We start from the raw sequence: 22000 nt of genomic DNA, 5'->3' as shown, positions 1-22000 counted from the left end.
TCAAAACAAAAACAAAACATTAGTTAAGACGGACATATTACGTACCATGCATTACGTTTCATTTAATGTACGTATCCTTTAAATCGAAGGAATTTAAGGGGGAAAAGTTTTCAAACTTTTCTAACAATTGAAATTAGGGTGGCTCGGGCCTATTCGAAGTTTCTGTTAGAAGTGCCGTATTTGTTGTTATTCTAATCTTTATAGAGAGTGAATCAAATTGGTCGAAAAGATATAGGGTGTCCCGGACCATTTAAGCTCAAAATATTTTATTATATTATTGAACATGTATCAATTGAAACTACGTTTTAACAAACTTCAAACAAATTCTATCATTTTTAATTCAGACACCCATACCACCTCAAAGGCTTTGAATAAACTATTCATACTGGCAGTAAGTATTATAATGTAAAAGAAGTATATTTGAAAACAAATAGTATGTTCCTTAATGTGAACTGTATAAGAGAAGCCTTATTGGTAATATCATTAAATTGGATCATTTCACAATGATTAATAGATTTGAAAGAAGCCCCATTAACACAAGACATCCAATAAAAATTAAGTTAAGACCATTGTTTTCCACAAAATCAAATGCACATGTATACCGTATATTAATTTTACTAAAAATATAAATAATCTCAACAAACACATTTAAGATACATGTGTGTTCAAAGTATTTAAATTTTGTTCTGCTTCGTTAAATAATGTTAAAGGGTCTTCAGATAACGACTTTGAACTCTTCACTTGAAATGAAGTATATAATTGCATACATTTAGAATTGAATACTCTATTCAAATAATTTACAAACAAAGAACATTGACATGAAACTACCACTCAATTTAGTCTTATTTTAGATTTTCTATTTTCACCATTTATGTAAGTCTTGGCTTGCTTTCAAAAATATGCTAGTATTTAACATTGGCTAGCTATCGATTAGTTCAAACCGCTGATCTGTGTGACTGACTAGGTAGGTAGGTAAGCGTTTTCTTATAATACAGATCTAAAATTTAACCCTAAAATTTGAAACAAATTGAAGTGTTTTCAATGTGTCATAACAAATTCAATTAATGTATATACATACATATATAATTATATCCCGAATAATTCAACTTTCGAGTTTGGTTTAAGTTATACATAAAGTGTAAGCAGTGTTGTTTGATATAGAGTTACCAAGTTATATGTGAGGAATTAATTGACAAATCTGTATTTTTAATGTCCGTATTTTGTTGTTTTGTTAAATATATTTCTGGCTGTTACCATCCTGTTGTCCATTTTTTGGGGGTTTGAATATCCTTTGTATTTGTTTTCCATTTGAAATAAGAAATAGACATTTGTGGTTTTTATTGAATAAACGTCAAATGTATCATGTAACTCCACGACGTTTAATGTTCATTTTTGTTAAACAGAAAACAATCAAAAAGTATTATAAAATACATGAAATAAGTAGAAAAACTCTTAAATCAAAATATCATCAAAAGTGAAATCTGTTCAGCTATCAAAGTCCACGAGGGTGTCATCAGCTCAGTACCGAGATCAGCGAAAACAAAAGTTAAACATTGTCTGATTATAAATTCAGAAATTTTTAATAAACTAAAGTTTCAATTACAGCAGGAAAATTTTACCTTAGATGGACTTTGTAATTATATTTTTAGGTACTTTTTAGACATGTAGTTCCCCATATTTTTCGGTATCTTTATATTCTAGGCTTTCACAGATTCGGCTCTTAGAGTCTAGAGGAAGAAAAGTGCGTCGGACGCATAAATTTGTGTCGTTTTTTTTACAGTTTTATTCCAATTTCGTTCGTCCGATACGCTTATGTTATATTCATGTCATTACATCGAAACCGAAACGGAAACCGAAACATTTCAAATCCAAGATGTAAAAATTTATATTTCAAAAAAGGATCTAAGGTCAAAAGCGAAATAAAAGGTGGACCTTGTGTGCAACAAAGCTATTGATATTTTATTTATATGCATAAACAAGACTCAATTGAATTAGAATACGTAAATTTCAATATAAGATGAACCTATATAAACGTGAGTTATATTGGAAATGTTCGTTGTTGATATATTAATTTGGAAATTCATGCGCAGACAGATTGTATTGCTATAATACCTTTATATTTTTTTACAGCTGTATATAAAAATACTATTTGCTCCCTCCGCTTTTACTTTACATTACACTGTAATTTCACTTTAAGGCACATTTCCTCTAGTATTGATTGGAGCAGTAATGGCATTGGAATGGAATGTCGAAATAGTTCTGTTTATAGTTTTGGTATGCTCTAAAACAGAAGACGTGGATTGGACATAGTCATTTATTGATCGTCTTCAATAGAACGGTGTAAGCGGTATATTTTCTACAACCGACTTGAAAATAGAAGAAAGTTATTTTATAGAATTTCAATGTCTTATTCGAAATGTTGAAAAAAATTATGATAGTTCTTTCAAGAACATCATCACATTCCCCTGCATTTATAAAGGCAACCGAATGTACAATGCATCTAATTTTGACTAAACAACTATATTGTATTGGTACATTATTACTAGATGATAGTATTAAAATGCCATCGATCCTCCAATGCACACAACTTTTTTTCCCTTTTCAAGAGGACATATCAAATTTATTTTCTTAGGTACAAGCAGGAATAGGATCTGTTAAAACGATGATTATGTGGGGTTTTTTTTAAACTGAAGGCTCTTGTAACTCAAAACCGGCAATTTTACATAAGTTGTATACAAAACTGACAGGTTTAAATGCACAATATTTTTTTTGCCTGGTAGTAATAAAGTTTGATAAGGAATAATATTATACTATTAGAAAAGTCTGCTTGTTTTTGTAGTTAATTTGATTTCGCTAATTTATGATCGAATGCGAAAATTTATTAAACAGACCATTTCTCTAATTTGTGATATGGTCTATATTTCTTTCTATTTCCGTTGTTGTGCAAAGTGTCTGTAGATATCTCATAGACTTCAACACACGAGTTTGAATGTCCCTTAAATGATGGCCAGATGTGGCCATTTCGCGTTCTCCTTGCACTTTAACGTAAATTCGAAAAATCGAAAAAAGAAAGCAACAATGCGAAATCGCGAAGGCAAAACACAAAAAAAACAGGAAATGGATTTCTAGATGTCGCGTTTTTGCTTGACAAATTTTCCGATTTCCGGATATACTAATTTCTCGATTTCGCGTGAAAGTAGAAAACGCAAGAACGCAAAAAGAAGAAATGGTCGTATCTGGCCACCATACCCTCATGTATCGTTAGCCCCTCTTTTCAAGCTAAATAGATGTGTTGGCTGGTTTAAAGGTTTGTATTGTTCTGCACATATAAGTTCTTATCTCTCTTCTTAGCAAGTAGTACTTGCAACACATTATCGTCCTATTTCTTGTGGTCAGCTCTTTGATGATCTTCTAGATATTTCTTCTTCAAAATAAACTTTAACCAATACGAATATCAGTGAACCAGTTATATCTATACAAATACATCTTTATGTATAGGCTATCAAATTTTGATAATTGTTTTACTACTACAATAGTTGCAAAAAATATTAAATGCATAAATCGACTGTTAACTAGTTATTTTTATTTTCGTTGGTGACTTATATCTGATATATAATACCATCTACTAGATATAAATTATTCTAGTTCAACCAGAATCATGTTATCAATGAAAGTATTCATTTCTGCCAGGTAATATGTCCCTTTTTGACTGATGAATGTACTGCATGGTAGATATTTCCATTGGGAAGACGGCATAGAAAAAAGTACTGACATCATTTCAGTATTGATATGAAATACCTCATTGGTGTGATTGACTCCAAAATATCTTGATATACTCCTCCCGATCATGAGATTGTATTGTTTGTTTTTTTTAATAAAACCTAATATATCATAACTTTTTCATTTTTCATCAAAATAAAAATCCATATCCTTGCCTTGTGACTGCAACATAATAATTGTATTCATTTGAGTCAAAAAATAGAAGGATAATTTTCAACAAATTAAGTTTTACGAATGGGTCTTCTCGTTTTCGAAATTATGTTAAAATATAATGTAAACAGCATTTTAGACAAAACCATAAGAATATTTGTTAAGTATTCCATCCATTATGTTGGGTGAGGATGTCTTTATTATAAAATGTGTCGTAAACTTATGAAACATTTATAGTGTAGTACACACGCAACTGTAGACAATTTAAAACCCAATATTTTTTACTTTATAAATGCATGCTTATTTGGAAAATTTTCCTTCATTCATTCGTTTGTGAATTTTAAAGCAAGGACCTCCAATATTTTTTTTATATATATATCAATTTTTTTAAATATCGGTTGTATGACCATATAAGCGTGCGAGATTAACTATAACACAATTTCTTTGACATTATTGCAAAAAAAAAAATAATAAGATTATAATGGAAATAAATATAGAATAATAATTTTCTTACAAGAGAAATGATTACAAATACAAAGACATTAAAATCAGTAGGACATCCTTAATGATAAAAACAATGACACAATCTGTAAGCCTTTGACACTGAATCAATATTGAACTTATGTCCTCACGCTCTCTGACATCTGATTACTAACCAAAACGTATCATACGTGGGTTTATTTACGTCAAGCAGCCATTTGCCAAAAAATGTTACTACCATGAAAGGAATATGACAGTTGTTGTCCATTATTTCTGTAGACTGATATAGTAACACATCTGTTTTGAAGTTTTCATATAATACATATAAGCGTAGGTTCATCTAAATGGTTTAAAATCCTTGGCCTCCTACTTCACAACATGGTTTAGCTTATTTAAATTTAACCGTCTGCTTTTTGTTTATTTGCTTTATGCTTAACTTTGGTTTGGCGTAGTCGTCAACAACAAATAAAGATAAATGAGCAGGTACTTTTATTTTTAAATAGAATGAATAATTAAATGCGTGATATTCCTTCATACGACATCGCACTATTTTTCAGTTATAATCTATATACACTCATTTGAAGGCTGTGAATTAATTGACCACACTGACAGTAAATACAAGAGTAATTTGTAAATTGAGAGAAAAAAGTGTATACAAAGTTTTTGTTAAATGTAAACTGTATAATATCAGCCAGGTTGATTTATTCATTTGAAACTTTACAACAGACTTGTGCAGGAGGGATTGATAAAGCTGCCAGGCCATTTAACGATGGCATTTTGTAAAGTTAATAAGATTCACTCATAAGATCTTTGCATCGGAAATAAACACATGTATTCTACAACCCTCAGCTCAAACTAGTTCAAAAAAACTGGATTGCTAGTTCTTTGTTAATCGACGTATCAGTGTACTTTTGCTTAGTTTCTTCTGTGTCGTATTCGGACATCTGGTTGTTGACTCTTTGACACATTCCCCTTTTTTATTCTCGATTTAATTTTAAACGAAACATTTAACATTACATAATATTGTTAAAATAAAAACGCAACAAAACAAAAACAAAAGAAATTATGAGTTAAGTCCATTTTCCTAACAATGTTTATATGCCTAAACCTTCGCAGTTTATCTTCTAAAATGTATGAATAAAAAGAACAAAGACACTTATTTATCTTCTATTAACACAACATTCTAAAACAAAAAGTATGTTTAAAAGAACTTACATCATGTTTGACTCGTTTTCTTAAAGGGTATGTACATTACGACTTTTCAATCTTTACCTAATGTAACAGATGTACAATTGTATACATTTAAAACTGAATTCACAATTTAAATAACTTATGTTTTAACAAAGAACTATGAATGAAACTACCAAAGCGAATCAAATTAGTATGATTTTTATATTTGTATCATATATGTTAATCTTGGCTTGCTTTCAAAATTTGTTACATGTTTGCTAGATATCAAATAGTTCCAATTTTTGATCTGTGAGACTGAATGACAGGTAGGTAATTTTACATTTTCGTGTTATGCAGATTCAAAATGTACCTTTGAAAACTTTGAAATGAATCAAAGTGCATTCAATATGGAATAAAACATTGTAAAGACAACTTATCAAGTATATTTCTTTAGTATCATGAATAATGCAACGTTCTTACGTTATATTTGACGTGAGAGCAATGTTCTTTGCTATAGAGTTGCCACTTAAACCGTTTAAAAGTGAGAAATATATTGATAAATTTGTATCTTTAAGAACATATTTTGTCGTTTTGTTTCATGTTTTGTTTCTGTTTTGATAGTGATTTCTGTTTCTATTGATTTGATTATCCATCGTATCGACTTTCTATTTTCATTGCATTAAGAAAGTCAATCAACTCCTAGATGAATATATTTAATAAAAATACAAAACAATCAAAAAGTGTTATTAGTACAAAAACTCTGTAATAAAAATATGATAAATATTAAAATCTATATACTTATTCGAGTCTAGAAAATCAATTTCGACTGAAGACATTTCTAAAGTATTGTTTTTTTATCTTTTATTTGTACAGTACTGAGTCAATATTACTGTCGGTGGACTATCAGTTTTCGGGGTTATCATCAGTTGTACAGATCAGTACTGATATGTTTTATAAAAACTAACTAAAATTGTCTGATTACAAATTTTTAAAAATAACTAATAATTCCCCAGGAAAGGTTGATCCTAGATGGGCCTGGCTATACTATTTTATGTCCTTTTTAGTCAAATCAAGAAAGGGGCTTCGAATGCATGAAATTGACAAAGTACTGTTATCATTTTTATGTTGCCCACTTTTGTTTTGGTAATTTTTGTCGTATTGCCGCTGTCTTATGGCAATATTAAATGCAACTCATCTTTAAGTTGAAATGAACTAGTTGTGATCTTTTGTTTTCTTCTTTATTGATGAAATTATGTCAGATGGGTTGCAAGATTTGTTGATTTCAATTTTTTTGTTAGAATGGCCTTACAATATGTCTGTTTCTTATCTAAAATACGAAGATGGGGTATAATTGCCATGTGACATCCCTCAACCAGTGACAAACTGACGTGAAAGTTAACAACTTTGAATTACGAAACGGCCTTCAACAATAAGAAATATTCATATTTCATTTTCAGATATAAACGCCAAGAAATGACAAAAAAAGTTCAAAAAAGAACGGACGGCATATATAAGTATTGTGCGAGTCATTTTTAATGTCATAACCATGTAAGAGTTCTTTTTGGTAAAAATTCAATCTGATGAACCCTTGCTTAATCTTGATTTTGCACAAAAGGATCATGACTTCGTTAGATATATAGTTTTATACGATCGTTATTGCTGCCATCTCAATAAGATATGTCGAGAGTCTATAATACAACAGGAAGGATGAGGATTTCATAACATTATGTCAAATTTATAAAACAGACCATTTCTCTTCTTTGTGTCATGGTCTCTATTTCTTTCTATTTCCGTTGTTGTACAAAGTGTCTGTAGATAATTCATAGACTTCAACACATGAGTTTGAATGTCTCTTTAATGGTGGCCAGATGTGGCCATTTCGCGTTTTACTTCCACTTAAATGTAAAATCGACAAATCGAGAAATCGAGAAAGCTAGTAAGCAACACCACAAAAAATGTGGTTTTTTAGGCAGAAATGTTTTTGGAATGACAATATACAGGTTTAAAAAAGCTCAAACAAAATTCATACTAGACAGTGGTCACTTCGTCTGAAATTTTACTGTTTCAGTCCGTGAAATAATTGCACAATTGGTGCAATACATAACAATGGAAAAGAACTGTTCAACTACTTTTACAAGGCGAAAAAGAAAGTCAAATAGTGAAGCTAGCAAACAATACTTTTTTAATCTGAGCATGCAAATCGAAGATTATATTATATATTTGACAATACACATATTTGCAGTTTGTCAAGGCCATATTGGCCTTGTGTTTGGGAAATTACTATGCAAATATATTCTGACGTCAGGAAATCAAGAGTTATCGACCTGTTTAAAGAATATTAAATGAGAACACCGAAGCGGAAACAATTTGTGTTAAGAAAACGTTGATATTTTTATAATGTATGTAAGTCTTGGCCTGGTTTCAAAAAATATTCAGTATTGACCTCACAATTCGGATCCAAATTAAAATTTAAAAAGTTTCTTTATATTGAACTATTATACGGATATTTAAAAGCCAGGGATATGTAAATGCGTAGTCTTTTTCCTGAACTACTTGAATAAACTTCAATTTACTAGACATGTAACAATTGTGGAAGACAGATATCTCCTGTAAATTTTCAAAAGAATTAATTGTCATTTTTGAAATTAAAAATATACATGATACATGTGCATTATTACTGCCGTATAAGAACTCCTTCAATATAGTGGTATACTTAATGCGAAGAAGGGCGTGTGTCCTGCAGTCGACCATTTACCTATGCAGATACAAAATGGTATACTCATAAGTATTCTGTAACCTGATTTTATCGGGAGTGACGGATGCATTTAAATAGTTGTTTACGTTGCAGTTTACTTTGCGGTCCCCGTTAAAATATTGTCGTTTTTATTAGAAAAAAAGGTACTGTCGGTAAAGTAAAGGTACATGTATATGTTTTTAAGCGGAAATTATGAATTGTCGGCTAAAAAAATAGGAAAATATAACATGTTTTTGTACTCGCGAAGAAGTAGAAGAAAGCTCGGAAAACATTGCCTTTCTCTCGCATTTAACTTATAGCTTGTACAAATATGTTACTTATAATCCGACTATGAAGGAATTCGTACTTTTATTTGTAATTTACAATTCAACTGTAAGGGGAGGTGTTCGGATTATTGATAGACTGTGTGAACGACATGCTACACAAATTATTCAAATATTAGATACGTGCAAATTGTAAAAAATCATTTAGAGGAAATAAAGTTTTTTGTGACATCTAAATTTAAGCAATTATTACGTGGTTTGACTTCTAACGTAGAACCAATCACTTAATCCCTCTGGTAAATTATAAAATCCATCACATACATGTATATTGTACCTTATCATACTAGCTTTAGAAGACTATTCTTTAACATCCAATCACTCTGACATTGTCAGTCCTTTGACCCTACCCTATTGGTCCATCGAACATTAGTGTGATATCCCATCGTTCAGGTAACAAACAACCATTGCACCTAACGTGACATACAATCGAACTAGAGCTAACAAACAACCATCGAGCTTTAGCGTGAGACAGCATCGTAGATTAGCGTAGACCGTCGTAATTTAGCGTGAGACAGCATTGTAGATTAGCGTAGACCGTCGTAATTTAGCGTGAGACAGCATTGTAGATTAGCGTGGAGCATCACACTTTAGCGTGACTAACGCACTTTTGAGTACCATTGCCTACATTTATATTATACATGTGCTCAATTACTTATCCGGTATAAAGATAAATTGTATCCGCCTGAAGTCATTCATATTTAATCATAAATTTGAAATAGTAACATTTTTTTTACAATTTGATATTAGAATTTCAAATAGTAATATCCATTCAAAAAACTAACTATGTAAACAGGACGGCTTTTCATTTTGTATTGTCAATGTCCCTATCCTTAAAGATAAAATGTCCCATTAGCTCCTTCTACTGTAGTATATATTTTTGTATTTCTTAGATAGCTTGGTGCTATGGTTTGGCAGAAGGAAACACAACGTCATTTTTGTATTACTTTAACACCTGTTGATTCTATCTGCTGAAATTACATCGAACGTATCCGCCTGTTAATGTTTTGTTTATAAAGCTAAAACTTTTAGGAGCTGTCATCCACAACAGCAGCTGGGCATTGCTTTTTTTTTCCCTAAAAGATAAAGGTTTTAAGTAAACCAAGTGTGTTTAATCACCGATTCTCGTAAAGGTTTGGACACATGTTAATTCATAATGTGAAGCTATAGAAAACAAAAGATGCGGTATGAGTTCTAATGAGACAACTATCGATCCAAGTCACATATATCAATAGTATACAAGTTAAGTACTTCAACGCGGAACCTTGGCTAACACTGAACAGGATGAAAGTGCCTGCTAGAAATCCTTTCTTAATTTATGTATAACTGTCATTTTGCTTGTTTTTTCTGTTACTTATCCAGACATCGGAGTCGGACTTCTGTTAAAAAGAATTTCACTGTGTGTATTGGTGTGCTTTTGTTTATTCTACGTTGGCTAGAGGTGTAGGGGGAAACTTGAGATCTCACGAAACAGCTAAATCCTGCCGCATTTTCGCGCCTGTCCAAAACCAGCAATCTCAAGCCTGTGTTAGCCTGATATGTTTGTTTTCATTTGAGTTCATTAATTTGTTTAGTATGATGGTTTTTTTTTACTGAACTACATGTAGTACTTATTTTTATTTAGTGGCATGCTAAAGATATCCGATGTTTCCAGTATTGAAGTCTCATTGGTGATGTAGGGCTGTTTTCCGCTCTTTAATCGCGTTGCTGTCTTTGACACATTCTCCTTTTGCAATGTCAATATCATCTGATATAAACATTTTCTAATATTATCAAAAGAACTTCAAAGGAAATTCATGGTTGTCAACAGTATCCATGTGTCTTTACCTTTCTGGTAATCTTCTAAAAACTATGAATAATTTGAACAAAGTCTTAATCTTTTAAAAACACAACATTCTCAAACAAAAAGTAAGATCAAAAGTTCTTTTAGTTTGTTTGGCTTATTTAACTATAGTGTACAATGCGAGTTGGAACTCTTTACTTCAAGTGAAAAAAATGAACATCAGTATACAATTTGAATTAAAAACGCTATTCAAAAAACTGATTTTTTTTAACTAAGTGCTATGAATGCGACTACCAACGCGAATCAATTTATAATAGTTATTTAAACGTTCTATTTTTATCATCTGTGTAAGTCTTGGCTTGCTCCCAAAATATATTTAAATATTGACTATATATGTATTTTTTTTTCAATTGCTGATCTGTGGGACTTGTGAACAGTATGTTATTTTACATTTTATGTTAATACAGATCTTTAAACTTTAAACAAATTGAAGTGCTTTCGATGTGTCATCACATATTGTTGTAGCAGATGTACTTGATATTCTGAATAACTTTACTTTCGAGTAATATCAAGTTTAACTTATAAGCGTAGATTGATTACTGGTGGTTGATATAGAGTTACTAGTTAAACCAGTTATAAATGAGAAATATATTTAAAAAGCTCTATTTTGTTGTTTTGTTTAATTTTTGTTTCTGTGTTTTCATCATGGTGTTTTATGGGTTTGAATATCTTCTTTTTATTTGCATTAAACAACTGACCGTTATGTTTGATGTTTGTTATTGAATACACGTCAAATATGTCATGGTTTATAACTTCAAGACGAATAATATTTAGTTAAATTAGAACAATTAAAAAATCACTAAAAAAGTTATAAAATGAAAATATCATTAATAGCGAAATAATATCAATTATTTCAGTTAAATCCAGAGAAGCACTTCTGGCTTAAGAAATTTATAAAGCATTGTTTTGATTTTAAATCAATGTGTTGAAATTTCTTTTGTTGGACTATCGGTCCCCGAGTATCATCAGTTTAGTAGTCAGTACCTGAGATGATTTTTAAAAACACCTGTCTATGATTGTCAAATTATAAATTTAGAAATAATTAATACTTTAAAGTTTCAAATTCATCAGGAAAATTTGACATTAGATGGACTTTGCTATGATATTTAGGTTCCATTTTGATCATAAACTCCTCCAACTGTTTTGGTTCTAATATATAATTGGCTTTCACAAACTCGGCTATGAGCACACCTAATGGAATTAAATCAAGATAAACGCGTCAGATGCACAAAATTGATAAAGTTTTGTTCTCGTTTTCCATGTTGCATACTTTATGTTTTGATATTTTTTGTTTATAGCAGAGTCTTATAGCTATATAGCCCAGAACTCCGTGTATTCATCTAAATGTAAAAATGAACAGTTTGCTATCTTTTTTTGGTGAATGAACATATGCATGCATGTTATAATTTAATCAATATGCAAAAGCATAGACATTTACAGCATATTTCACAAAATATAAAACATTAATAGACAATAGAGACCAATATTGTAATACAAAGTTATATAAAGTTATGAGACTATACTAGATTGAGTATTCCGTACAGATTTTACATAATTGCATAATTTGATAGTACTTTCTAGAAGCATGTTGTATATTCAATAGTTATTGATTATTAAAACAAAAACGATAATACTTTGATAAACAGTATGTTCGTACAGATCTATAAACTTGCCAAACATGAACAAAGTGGTATTCGTTTGCAATATCACACATTTTACAATGATGGGGTTTGTGTTGTTTAGTCTTTAGTTTTTCTATGTTTTGTCTTCTGTACTATTATTGTTTGTTTTTATTTTCATTTTTAGCCATGGCGTTGTCAGTTTTTTTTCAATCTATGAGTTTGACTGTCCCTCTGGTATCTTAATTTCGTCCTTCTTATTACACCATTCACATCAACGACTTTTTTTAGGGTTATTATTAGTACGAACTTTAATATTTATTTTCAATGTTCCACTACGTAACTTTGATAAAGGACAAACATTAATTATATAAGAAAGATATTTTTAATACACACTGATGTAATTATGTAGAAGGGGGAGGAGGGTACAAGATTTGCTTATTTCAACTATTTCTTAAGAAGTCCATGAAATGTGTCTTTTAATATTGATACGAATATATGGTATACTTGCCAATGTGTTACTCCCAACCATAGACTATGTGACATATATGTTAACATCTTTGGAATACCATGCATATGCGGCCTTTAACAAAGAGCAAAATTCATTTCATATTATTAGCTTCATAAATGAAAACTATAAAACAATTTAAACGAGAAACTAACGGCATATATAACTAATGTCTGAGACATAATCTATGTGATCAGCAACAAATACGTCATTATGAATAGTAAGAATATCATCACTGTACAATGCAGGCTAATGAACAAACTTTATAAAAAAAATTATAAAATTATTAACAATCAGTCTCCAGATTATTTACATGACTTGGTTCCAGAATTTGTGTCTGATATTTGTAATTACAATTTACGAAACAGACACAATATCACTATTCCAGTGAATCGTTTGTCGGTTTATCAACATTCTTATTTCCCAGCATCCATAACATTGTGGAACACTTTAGATATTATTATTAGACAGAGTCCTACATTTTCATCATTTAAAAGCAAATTGCACATGTTATACTATAAGAATAAAAAACCTCCAAGGCATTTTTGCTCTGGAGACCGCTTCCTATCTGTATTACATGCAAGGTTACGAAACCATTGTAGCACTCTTCAATCTGATTTGTTTAATGCAAACTTATTACAAGATGCCAATTGTTTATGTGGCTTCATCAATGAAGATGCTAAACATTATTTATTATATTGTAACACTTTTTCATCAGAAAGACTTTTAATGATGAATGAAATCAATGTGTTTGCTATCAATATTACAATTAAGTTATTGCTCTCTGGTGATGAGTCTTTGAGTTCTGAAGTAAATGATAGTGTTTTTCTATCTGTACAAAAGTATATAAAAAGTACCAAGCGTTTTTCTCAACTTTGACAACCTTATTCTGTAACAGATCTTACTAGAACATGATCAATGTATGTATGCTCTTTTGGGAACGATAATCGAATGATCTTTATGATTGACTTTTGTATTCTGAAACGTTTCAATGGATTTAAGTAAAAAACAAAATTGATACTTACAATTACGTGTAGATTTATTCCGTTTTTCCGTTAATCCGTAACTATAAACTATGAGTGTGTAATTTACATTTAAACAAATTCACACACACATGACTAAAGTCACTTGTCATGTACACTAACATATTTAATTTACAGTTCGGTGTGTTTGCATTTATTTCTTCTGGAAATAGGCGCATTCGATTGGTTATATTAAGTGTTAAATATCCATTGATTCGATTCTAAAAATTTATATGTAATTTATTTTTTATATCTTCATGCTAAAATAATAATTGGTTAAAGTCAGATTTATGTAATGTTCATTCATGTGTATATTTATGTATATATTGGAGAAGACGTTCCTAAGTTGGAAAACTTGTGTCTAATCCATTTGTCTCTTTTTGGAACAATAACATATGTTTAAACTAAACTGTTTAATGCAGGCTAATGAACAAACCCGTGTATTCATATGAAATGGGCGATGTTTGATTATTCTTTCAGATAAAGCGTTGAATTTAGGTTCCTTCGTTTTATCTTACCCATGGATGTCATAGTCCGTAAATGCATTCATTATAGGGATAACTACCTAGATTTACCTGGCGTAGACGTGTGTATAATATTTTTTGACAATTTTCTTCGAAAAATTACTTAAGTGATGAATTAAAACGTCTGATTTGTAAACTTTCTTTTTTTTTCAGGAAAAAGGTACTCGAAAATAATAATACTCTAATTTTGTGAAAATAAAAGAAGTGGTAATTCTTACCTTTCATTCCTTTAGTTACAATGATGAAATAATAACTTGCACTCGTCTCAAGTGTCCAGTTTGAAGGTCATTTAAGTCAATGAACATATGCATGCATGTTATGATTTAATCAATATACCAAAGCAAAAACGTTTGAAGGCAAACTTATACTCACTTTACCCACTCAAGTTGTGTAAGATTCTATAAAAATGACTGGTTCACAACATAATACGTATAAAACTTTGTCAACCAAACGTTTTGCTATAGGCCTAATTGCAGAAACATGCCGTTCTGTATTGGTAAAGTTTTTGTAATGTTCGTTTGCGTATTTAAGGCAATGGAAAGTTTGTGCGTCAAGAGTATATCATAATAGGGCTCTTCACGGTTAGTTCGGCCATATTGGATAGGGGGCAGATTTTCATAATGGAGATAAAAATGGTGTGAAAAATACGGGAAAACAGCTTTAAAACAGAGCAGTTGCTTAGAAACACACATAGGATTTTTCCATACTTTCATACTATTTCCACCTCTTTCTAAAAAATCTGCTCCCTATCCAATATGGCCGAACTAATCGTGAAGAGCCCTATTACTGACTTTATGCAGAAAATTCCCCTTTTGACATATTGAATGCTTCATAAATAATACATGGATACAACGTAAAACTATTTCCTAAAACACTGCAACAAGTTTATCTTGATTGGTTAAGTGCACTGGAATGAACCGTTGTATAGCAATCATCGAATTCCCTAACAAAATATTATCACGCACTACAGTAACTTGTATAAATTGCAAACCGTTTAAGTTACCTTAATACAAGTTTATTTCATTCGTTAAATGCTTTCACTATTCCCGATATAAGTTACCATACAGTATGTATGTTGAATGTATTAAGGTGGTACCCAACCCCTTCACTAAGATTAATTTGGCTCGTTTGATTTTCATAAAATTTTGATAAAGTATTTACTTTGACCCTTTGACAAAAATACAAAAATTTCAAAAAAAAATGAACCAACCGTTTTATCAGAAAAATTACACTGGTTACATAGCAGTTTGACAAACAATAATTGTGATCATTGAGATGCTTAATATTCCCTTTACAACACAACGTAACTAAAACGTTTAGCTGATTTTACAGATGTAGTGGTCGGTACCATCTTTTGTTCTAATTTTCATCTTATAACGATGTAAGGAAAAGGTATCTATTAATGGTCGAATGCGTGAATGCAGTGTTACTTTGAACAGCTATATCAGTTCCTTTTAACATTTATATCATAATTACGAAAATTCAATCTGACGCAACCTCACTCGATCTTGCTTCCGCACAAACGATCATAAGTTTGTGATGATTCTTATATAAAACACACCTATGTGTGATATGTCGAGAGTCTTTAGGAGACTGGTTTTACAAAATAGTGTCAACATTTTTGAACGGTACACTATCTCGTATTTGTTGTCACTCATATTTTTTGTTGATTAAAAGAAATTTAATGTACATCTATTAATGAAGAATTTAATCAAATGAAAAACCTGTGGATTCAATAGGGGAACTTCGGTATATGGCTTACAGTATACTGATTTATTGCTTCCAACTTGTATGTTCTTATACGGACGTTCTTATAAAGAGTCGATCATTACTTCTATTTAAGGAACCTCATTCCATTTTTCTTAAATATTATTTGTGTTATTCTAATAATTTGTATAAAATGTGAAGCTCAAGCTTATTCAATTACTTATATCTTTCATTTGTAAACAATAATTTGGAACTGACAGGAACCAATACCAAGACGTCTTATAAGTTAAGTCAGGCAATGGCAAAACGCGAGAAAGAAGACTGATATACTCTTTTCGAATGTATTATGAGGTCGTTGATACAAAACTGAAATACGTAACTGAAAGGGTCTATCAATACCCATGCTACGTCATTCTTTAAAGACCAGAATGTTGAAAAACACTAGTCCTACCTCCATCACAATTATGTTGTTGTGCCCGCATATACAGCAAAGCCCAAACAACATTGTTTTTGTGTGTGAAGCTCATAACATAGACTGAATAATTATTGAATTAGGTATTTATTGATAATTCACTTTGACTCCCAACATATACCCCACGACACTTACTAAGAGGGAATCCTGTATAAGCAAAGCTATGTTCTATTTTCCTTTGAAACGGCAACCAAAGACAAAGGAGAGTATTGGATACCTAAACTACATAGATGTCTTAACAAACAACAATATATTGCTAGTTCTTCCAAGTGCTCAACGAAACCTCTTTTTAAATCATTAACATCAATGTTATCAACAACCCAAGCCAGGCTTCAAACTTATTGTGATACTGTCTATTCTAGAAGTAGCGGGAATCAGATGTGGATTCTAAAGAATTTCATTCATCTTTTATAGTACATGCAATCAACGACCTTTTCATCTTGCAATAGTATTAAAACGTTTGACTTTTCTACACTGAAGACCAGTATTACTCGTTCCAAATTAAAAGACAAATTGAAAGAGTTGGAATTGCTTAGTTTCATAAAAAAGAATGTTTATTAATGTATATACAAGTATCTTGCCTTGAGAAGGAATGAATCCTACTTTGTTAAGAATCACTCTGATTTAAACAACAAAAATCTCTGAAACTGACACTATCAAGATTCTTGATTGACAACATATTTGTTACATTTGGAGGACGTGTTTTTCAACCAAATATCGGCATTCCCATGGAAACCAATTATACCCCTCGTCTTGCCGACTTGTTCCTTTATTCAAATGAGGCTAACTTTATGCAGGAAGACACAAAAGAAGTTAGCAATATTCTTAAACTTTACTTTCCTCTTTATAGATGATGTGCTCTCACTGAATAATTCGAAATTTGGTGGTTATGTTAAACGTACTATCACATCGAACTAGAGATAAAGAAAAAAAAACAAATACATTTAAGTCTGCCTAATATTTTGAGTTACATCTAAAAATCAGCAATGAGGGTTGCTTGAATACAAAACTTTACGACAAAAGAGATGATTTCAGCATCTAAATTTTGAACTTTCCATTTTCACGTAGCAACATTCCAGCAGCGCCTGCATACGGAGTATATTTATCTCCCAATCGATAAGATATTCCTTCCTGGGCTTGTATTTCCTATCATGATTTCCTTGATAGAGGCTTGCTGCTTTATAGGAAGTTATTAAATCAAGAGTTCCAAATAGTGACGTTAAGATCATCCTTTCGTAAATTTTACGGCCACCATCACAAGATGGATGATTGTTATGGAATATCTGTTTCACAGATGATATCCGATATGTTTCTAATGTCATAACTACAATCCCGGTCCCCTTTAACGAATGTGACCTACCGGATTAGACTATTTACTTTGTTCGTAATAACATGAGCAACACGACGGGTGTCACGTGTGGAGCAGGATCTGCTTTCCCTCTTGAAGCACCTTAGATCACCCCAGTTTATGGTGGGATTTGTGTGTCCAATCCTTAATTTTCTTTGTTGTGTCATGTGTTCTGTTATTTGTCTGTTTGTCTTTTCCTTTTTAAGCCATGGCGTTGTCAGTTTAATTTCGATCTACGAGTTTGAATGTCCCTTCGGTATCTTTCGCCCCTTTTTAAAGTCGTAACATGAAGAAATGGAGAAAGAGTCAATTCAAAGATCAAAGCCTGAAGTAGTTACGTAAATTAAAACGGAGCGAATCTGATAAAGGTTTTAGGTGAGCTATTCCTCAACCAAATATACTTTATTATTTCTATATGTATGTGTCATTCCATTCACACGGAGCGTACGAACTAGAGTACTGGAATGCAATGGATGTGTCAATCGTTTAAAGATGGGTCTTGTGTGCAACAAACCCTTTGAAAATATCCATATGATGATTATGTTTGCATTTACAAGCACTATTATATTTTGAAGTGCGTTAGATTTGGGTATTATGTGAACATATATAAACGTGAATTATATTATATTTGAAATGTTCTTTTGTAATATACAAATTTGAAATCATTGCACAAATATTGTGTTGATCTCTTATTGATAACAATTACATATAAATGTTTGTCTGTATGATGGTGAACCACTCAACCACTCCCTTTGTCTTTAAATCACAATTTATTTATTTTTATTTCTAGGCATATTTTCTCTGGTATTGTTTGAAGCAGTAATGGCAGCAATGGCACAGCATGTACGTAATATTTCTGTTTTATTTTTGGTATGCGATGAAACCGAAGACGTGGATAGGATAAGGAAATTTATTGGTCGTCTTAAACGGAATGGTATAAGCGATATATATTCTACAACCGACTATACGCTAGAAGATCGTTATTCTGATAAATTACAAGCTCAAATTAGAATAGTCCAAAAGATTATGATAGTACTTTCAAAACAATCATCTCGTATCAATGCATTTAAAAGGACAATTGCATGTACGATGTCTCTAATCGTGCATGAACCAACGCGTTGTACTATAGTTCCATTGTTATTAGATAATGAAGTAGAAATGCCATTTCTTCTTCAGTGCAATGATCCGTACCTTTTGTGTGAGGATGATGACGGAGTAAAGTTAATCCGATCGTTATATTTTATATCTGATGAACAAGCAATCACAGGAATTGTGAAACTGATGATTAATTTATATACTCAGATAAACGCAGTGCGTAAATCGAACACGCCACATCTTCTGCCAGATAGCGCATTGCATGACACAAAGGCATTGGCAATGTCCTATATGCATCATTGGGGTGTATTTATAAATGACAAATGCCTAACAGTGGATATGAACAGGTTACACAACTGTGCTTCTTACGAGAGACTTTGTCTTGATGATTTATTTAGATGTTTTAATAGCGATGATGCCATACGAGTTATTCGAGCGACTGGAGTTACAAAGTGTAACCTTTTTACTTTGTTTAAAAACGGTCAATTATACGATGATTTAGTAACGATTTTCAACGGTATTTTTGAGGCGGCGACAAAAGACAAACAATATCGCTATTGGTACCAGTATCGCCGAAATGGACTATTTTCTGCTGATCGTGCCGAGCTAGCATTCAAACCATTAATAGACGCTAGAGCTAAATATATGGACGGGAAGCTGCACTCACCAGAATTTAAAACATACGAATCTAGATTGCGTTCACTAGCACAATTTCCAATTAAAAGCGAGAGGGTAAGAGAACTTATAGCAGAAGCCGGGTGTTTCAGTGTTAACCATATTGACTATATACAATGCTACGAATGTGGCGCATGTCTTCGAGTCTGGAACATTGCTGCATCGGAGCACAGTTTTTATTTTGAACATTGTGCCTTACGTGAAAAGAAAAAGGAAATTTCTGAAAAGATTCGTTCAAAAGAATTTCGAGATCAATTAGTAGGGGATTCATTTGATAATCCGTTAGTAAGGTATTTTACATTCACACTTTTATCAAATTTGAAGGAATATAACGTTACACATCTGGAGCAGTTTGCCGAAGCAGGCTTCTATTATTTAGGAACAAAAGAAGACATTCTATGTTACTCTTGTTATCTTGGTCTTACAAATATTAAGGAACATCAAGATCCTTTGGAGGTTCATTACAGATTTTCACCGAATTGTAAACATCTGAATACATTGAACGATAATACTCGTCGACAATATGAAATGCGAAAAGAATCTTGTAACAACTCAGACCAACTCGTGCCTTACTTGGAGGTGGAAATTATGCTCTACAAATAAGTTCGGTCTGATGACGATTTCTTTTAAAATATTCATCATATAAGGGTGTAAAAATTTACAAACCTGTAAAGCTATAAATATATTATGTAAAAAGACAACAATTATAGTAGAACATGTATATAAATTTCCATTTTTTCTAAAGGTAACACATTTCAAAAGCTTAAAAAAAATGCAATGATATAACAGGAACTAGAAATATTTAATAGTATAAGCTATTTTTGTTCTTCTGAATATGACATTGCAGGGAAACATTTGTATATATTTTAACTGTGATTCGTATTGGAATTATTTCATGAGATTGAGTGTGAAGTTAACATCCCGTACTGTCTAGAAATAATAAAAGAGCTTAGTTCAGTCATGCTATCAACAATATCAATATCAGTTCAAATTGTCTACACGTATGAATGAATTTTTATTATATGACATCACATAAAAGATAAAAAGTTGCTTTTAAACTATTATGGTTAATTGAGGCATTTTAAATCCAAACGTAATATAGAAAAATTAAAATAAAAAAAAATATCGAAATCCGTGGAAAATTCTAAACAGAAAGTCAATAAGCAAATGGAAAAAAGCTAAAGCTCAAACACATCAAAACTAATGTATAACAATGATTATAACATGGATGATAAAATAAACATTAGAATGCTTAAGAATTCAGATTTGACCAATATACAAATAATACAGTAAAAGACAAAATTTCAAAACAAAAGTTGCTTACAAATGTTGGTATATTATACTGTATACATTTTGCATCCTTGCCTTTTAAAACTGCGGATGTGAGCGTAAATAATCCGAAAAAGCGCTTCGGATGAATGAAACATATTAAAAGAGGGGCAAAAGTTACCATAGTGATAGTCAAACTCATAGATCGAAAATAAACTGACAACAACATGGTTAAAAAAGAAAAAAAGACGAACATAAAAACAATTGTACACAAGAAACAACATAGAAAAGGTAAGACCAAGCCACACGAACTCCCACAAAACCTGGAGATTATCTCAGATGCTCCGGAAAGGTAAGCAAATCCTAAACCACATGTGGCACCCATCGTGGTGCTCATGCTATTACAAACCGGACACATAGTATAATTCGGTAGGTCATATTCATGAAAATGGAAAGCGTTTGTAGTTACGACATTATATATATATAATAAGGAACATATCCGATAGCGTCTGTGACACGGACATTCCATAACGTTTAACCAACTCGTGATTGTGTTCTTAAGCTATTCGGCGAGGATGATTTCATATTCACCAGATGGAACTCTCGATTTCATAGCTTCCTTTAGAGCAAAACCCTTTACCAAGAAAACCATGATAGGAACTATTGAGTGTTTTTTTAACATCAATGCGTCGATACTACTGACAGTGGACTTCCTTTGCAAGTTATAAATTTAGAAAGGATTAAGAAACTGAAGTTTCTGTTCCCTCGGGCCAAGTTAACCTTTAATTGATTTGACTATAAGGTTTTAGATAAAGAAAAAAAAAAAAAAAAAAAAAAAAGCTCTCAAGAGCCTGAATCGCTCACCTATAGTTTTTTCTTTAAATCTTGCATCAACATGATGAACAAATTATGTTAAATTGCCTTTTAAGTGCAAAAAATCCTTCAGCGAATTAAATTGACAATTTTGATCATTTGACTTAATTGTAGATCTTTCTTTTTTTAACATTGGTACTCTTAACAGCTTATCTTTATTTATAATGATGTTAAAGACAATAACCAAAACTGCAAAAGTTTCCTTAGATTATCACTCCAGGGTAATAACTTAGCAAGGTTCAGTAGATTATGTAGAGAAGATTTTTGTTAAATATTACAAAAATGGATGAAAATCGTTAAACATTGACTAAGAATGGCAATAACTCCGTAAAGGATCAATTGATAGTTTTGATCAATTTGTTGTATATGGTCATTTGCTGAATCAGATCA

General features: G+C 31.4%; 1 protein-coding gene across 2 annotated transcripts; it reads left to right on the top strand.

Annotated features, from left to right (window-relative positions):
- The first annotated feature begins 937 nt into the window (after window positions 1–937).
- Window positions 938–20591, top strand: LOC139485317 (uncharacterized). 2 transcript variants are annotated; one of them, XM_071269732.1, is made up of 2 exons: window positions 938–968; window positions 18489–20591. In XM_071269732.1, exon 2 carries the CDS (start codon window positions 18521–18523, stop codon window positions 20069–20071), a length of 1551 nt encoding a protein of 516 aa, XP_071125833.1. In that variant the 5' UTR covers window positions 938–968; window positions 18489–18520; the 3' UTR covers window positions 20072–20591. The 2 variants fall into 2 exon arrangements, with proteins under 2 accessions (XP_071125833.1, XP_071125834.1); XM_071269733.1 differs by having other exon boundaries at window positions 938–972.
- The last annotated feature ends 1409 nt before the right edge of the window (window positions 20592–22000 follow it).

The sequence above is a fragment of the Mytilus edulis genome, chromosome 8, assembly GCF_963676685.1.
Source record: "Mytilus edulis chromosome 8, xbMytEdul2.2, whole genome shotgun sequence".
Lineage (NCBI taxonomy): Eukaryota > Metazoa > Mollusca > Bivalvia > Mytilida > Mytilidae > Mytilus > Mytilus edulis.
The sequence above is the reverse complement of the archived record's forward strand: the minus strand, read 5'-3'. Positions and strand labels throughout refer to the sequence as shown.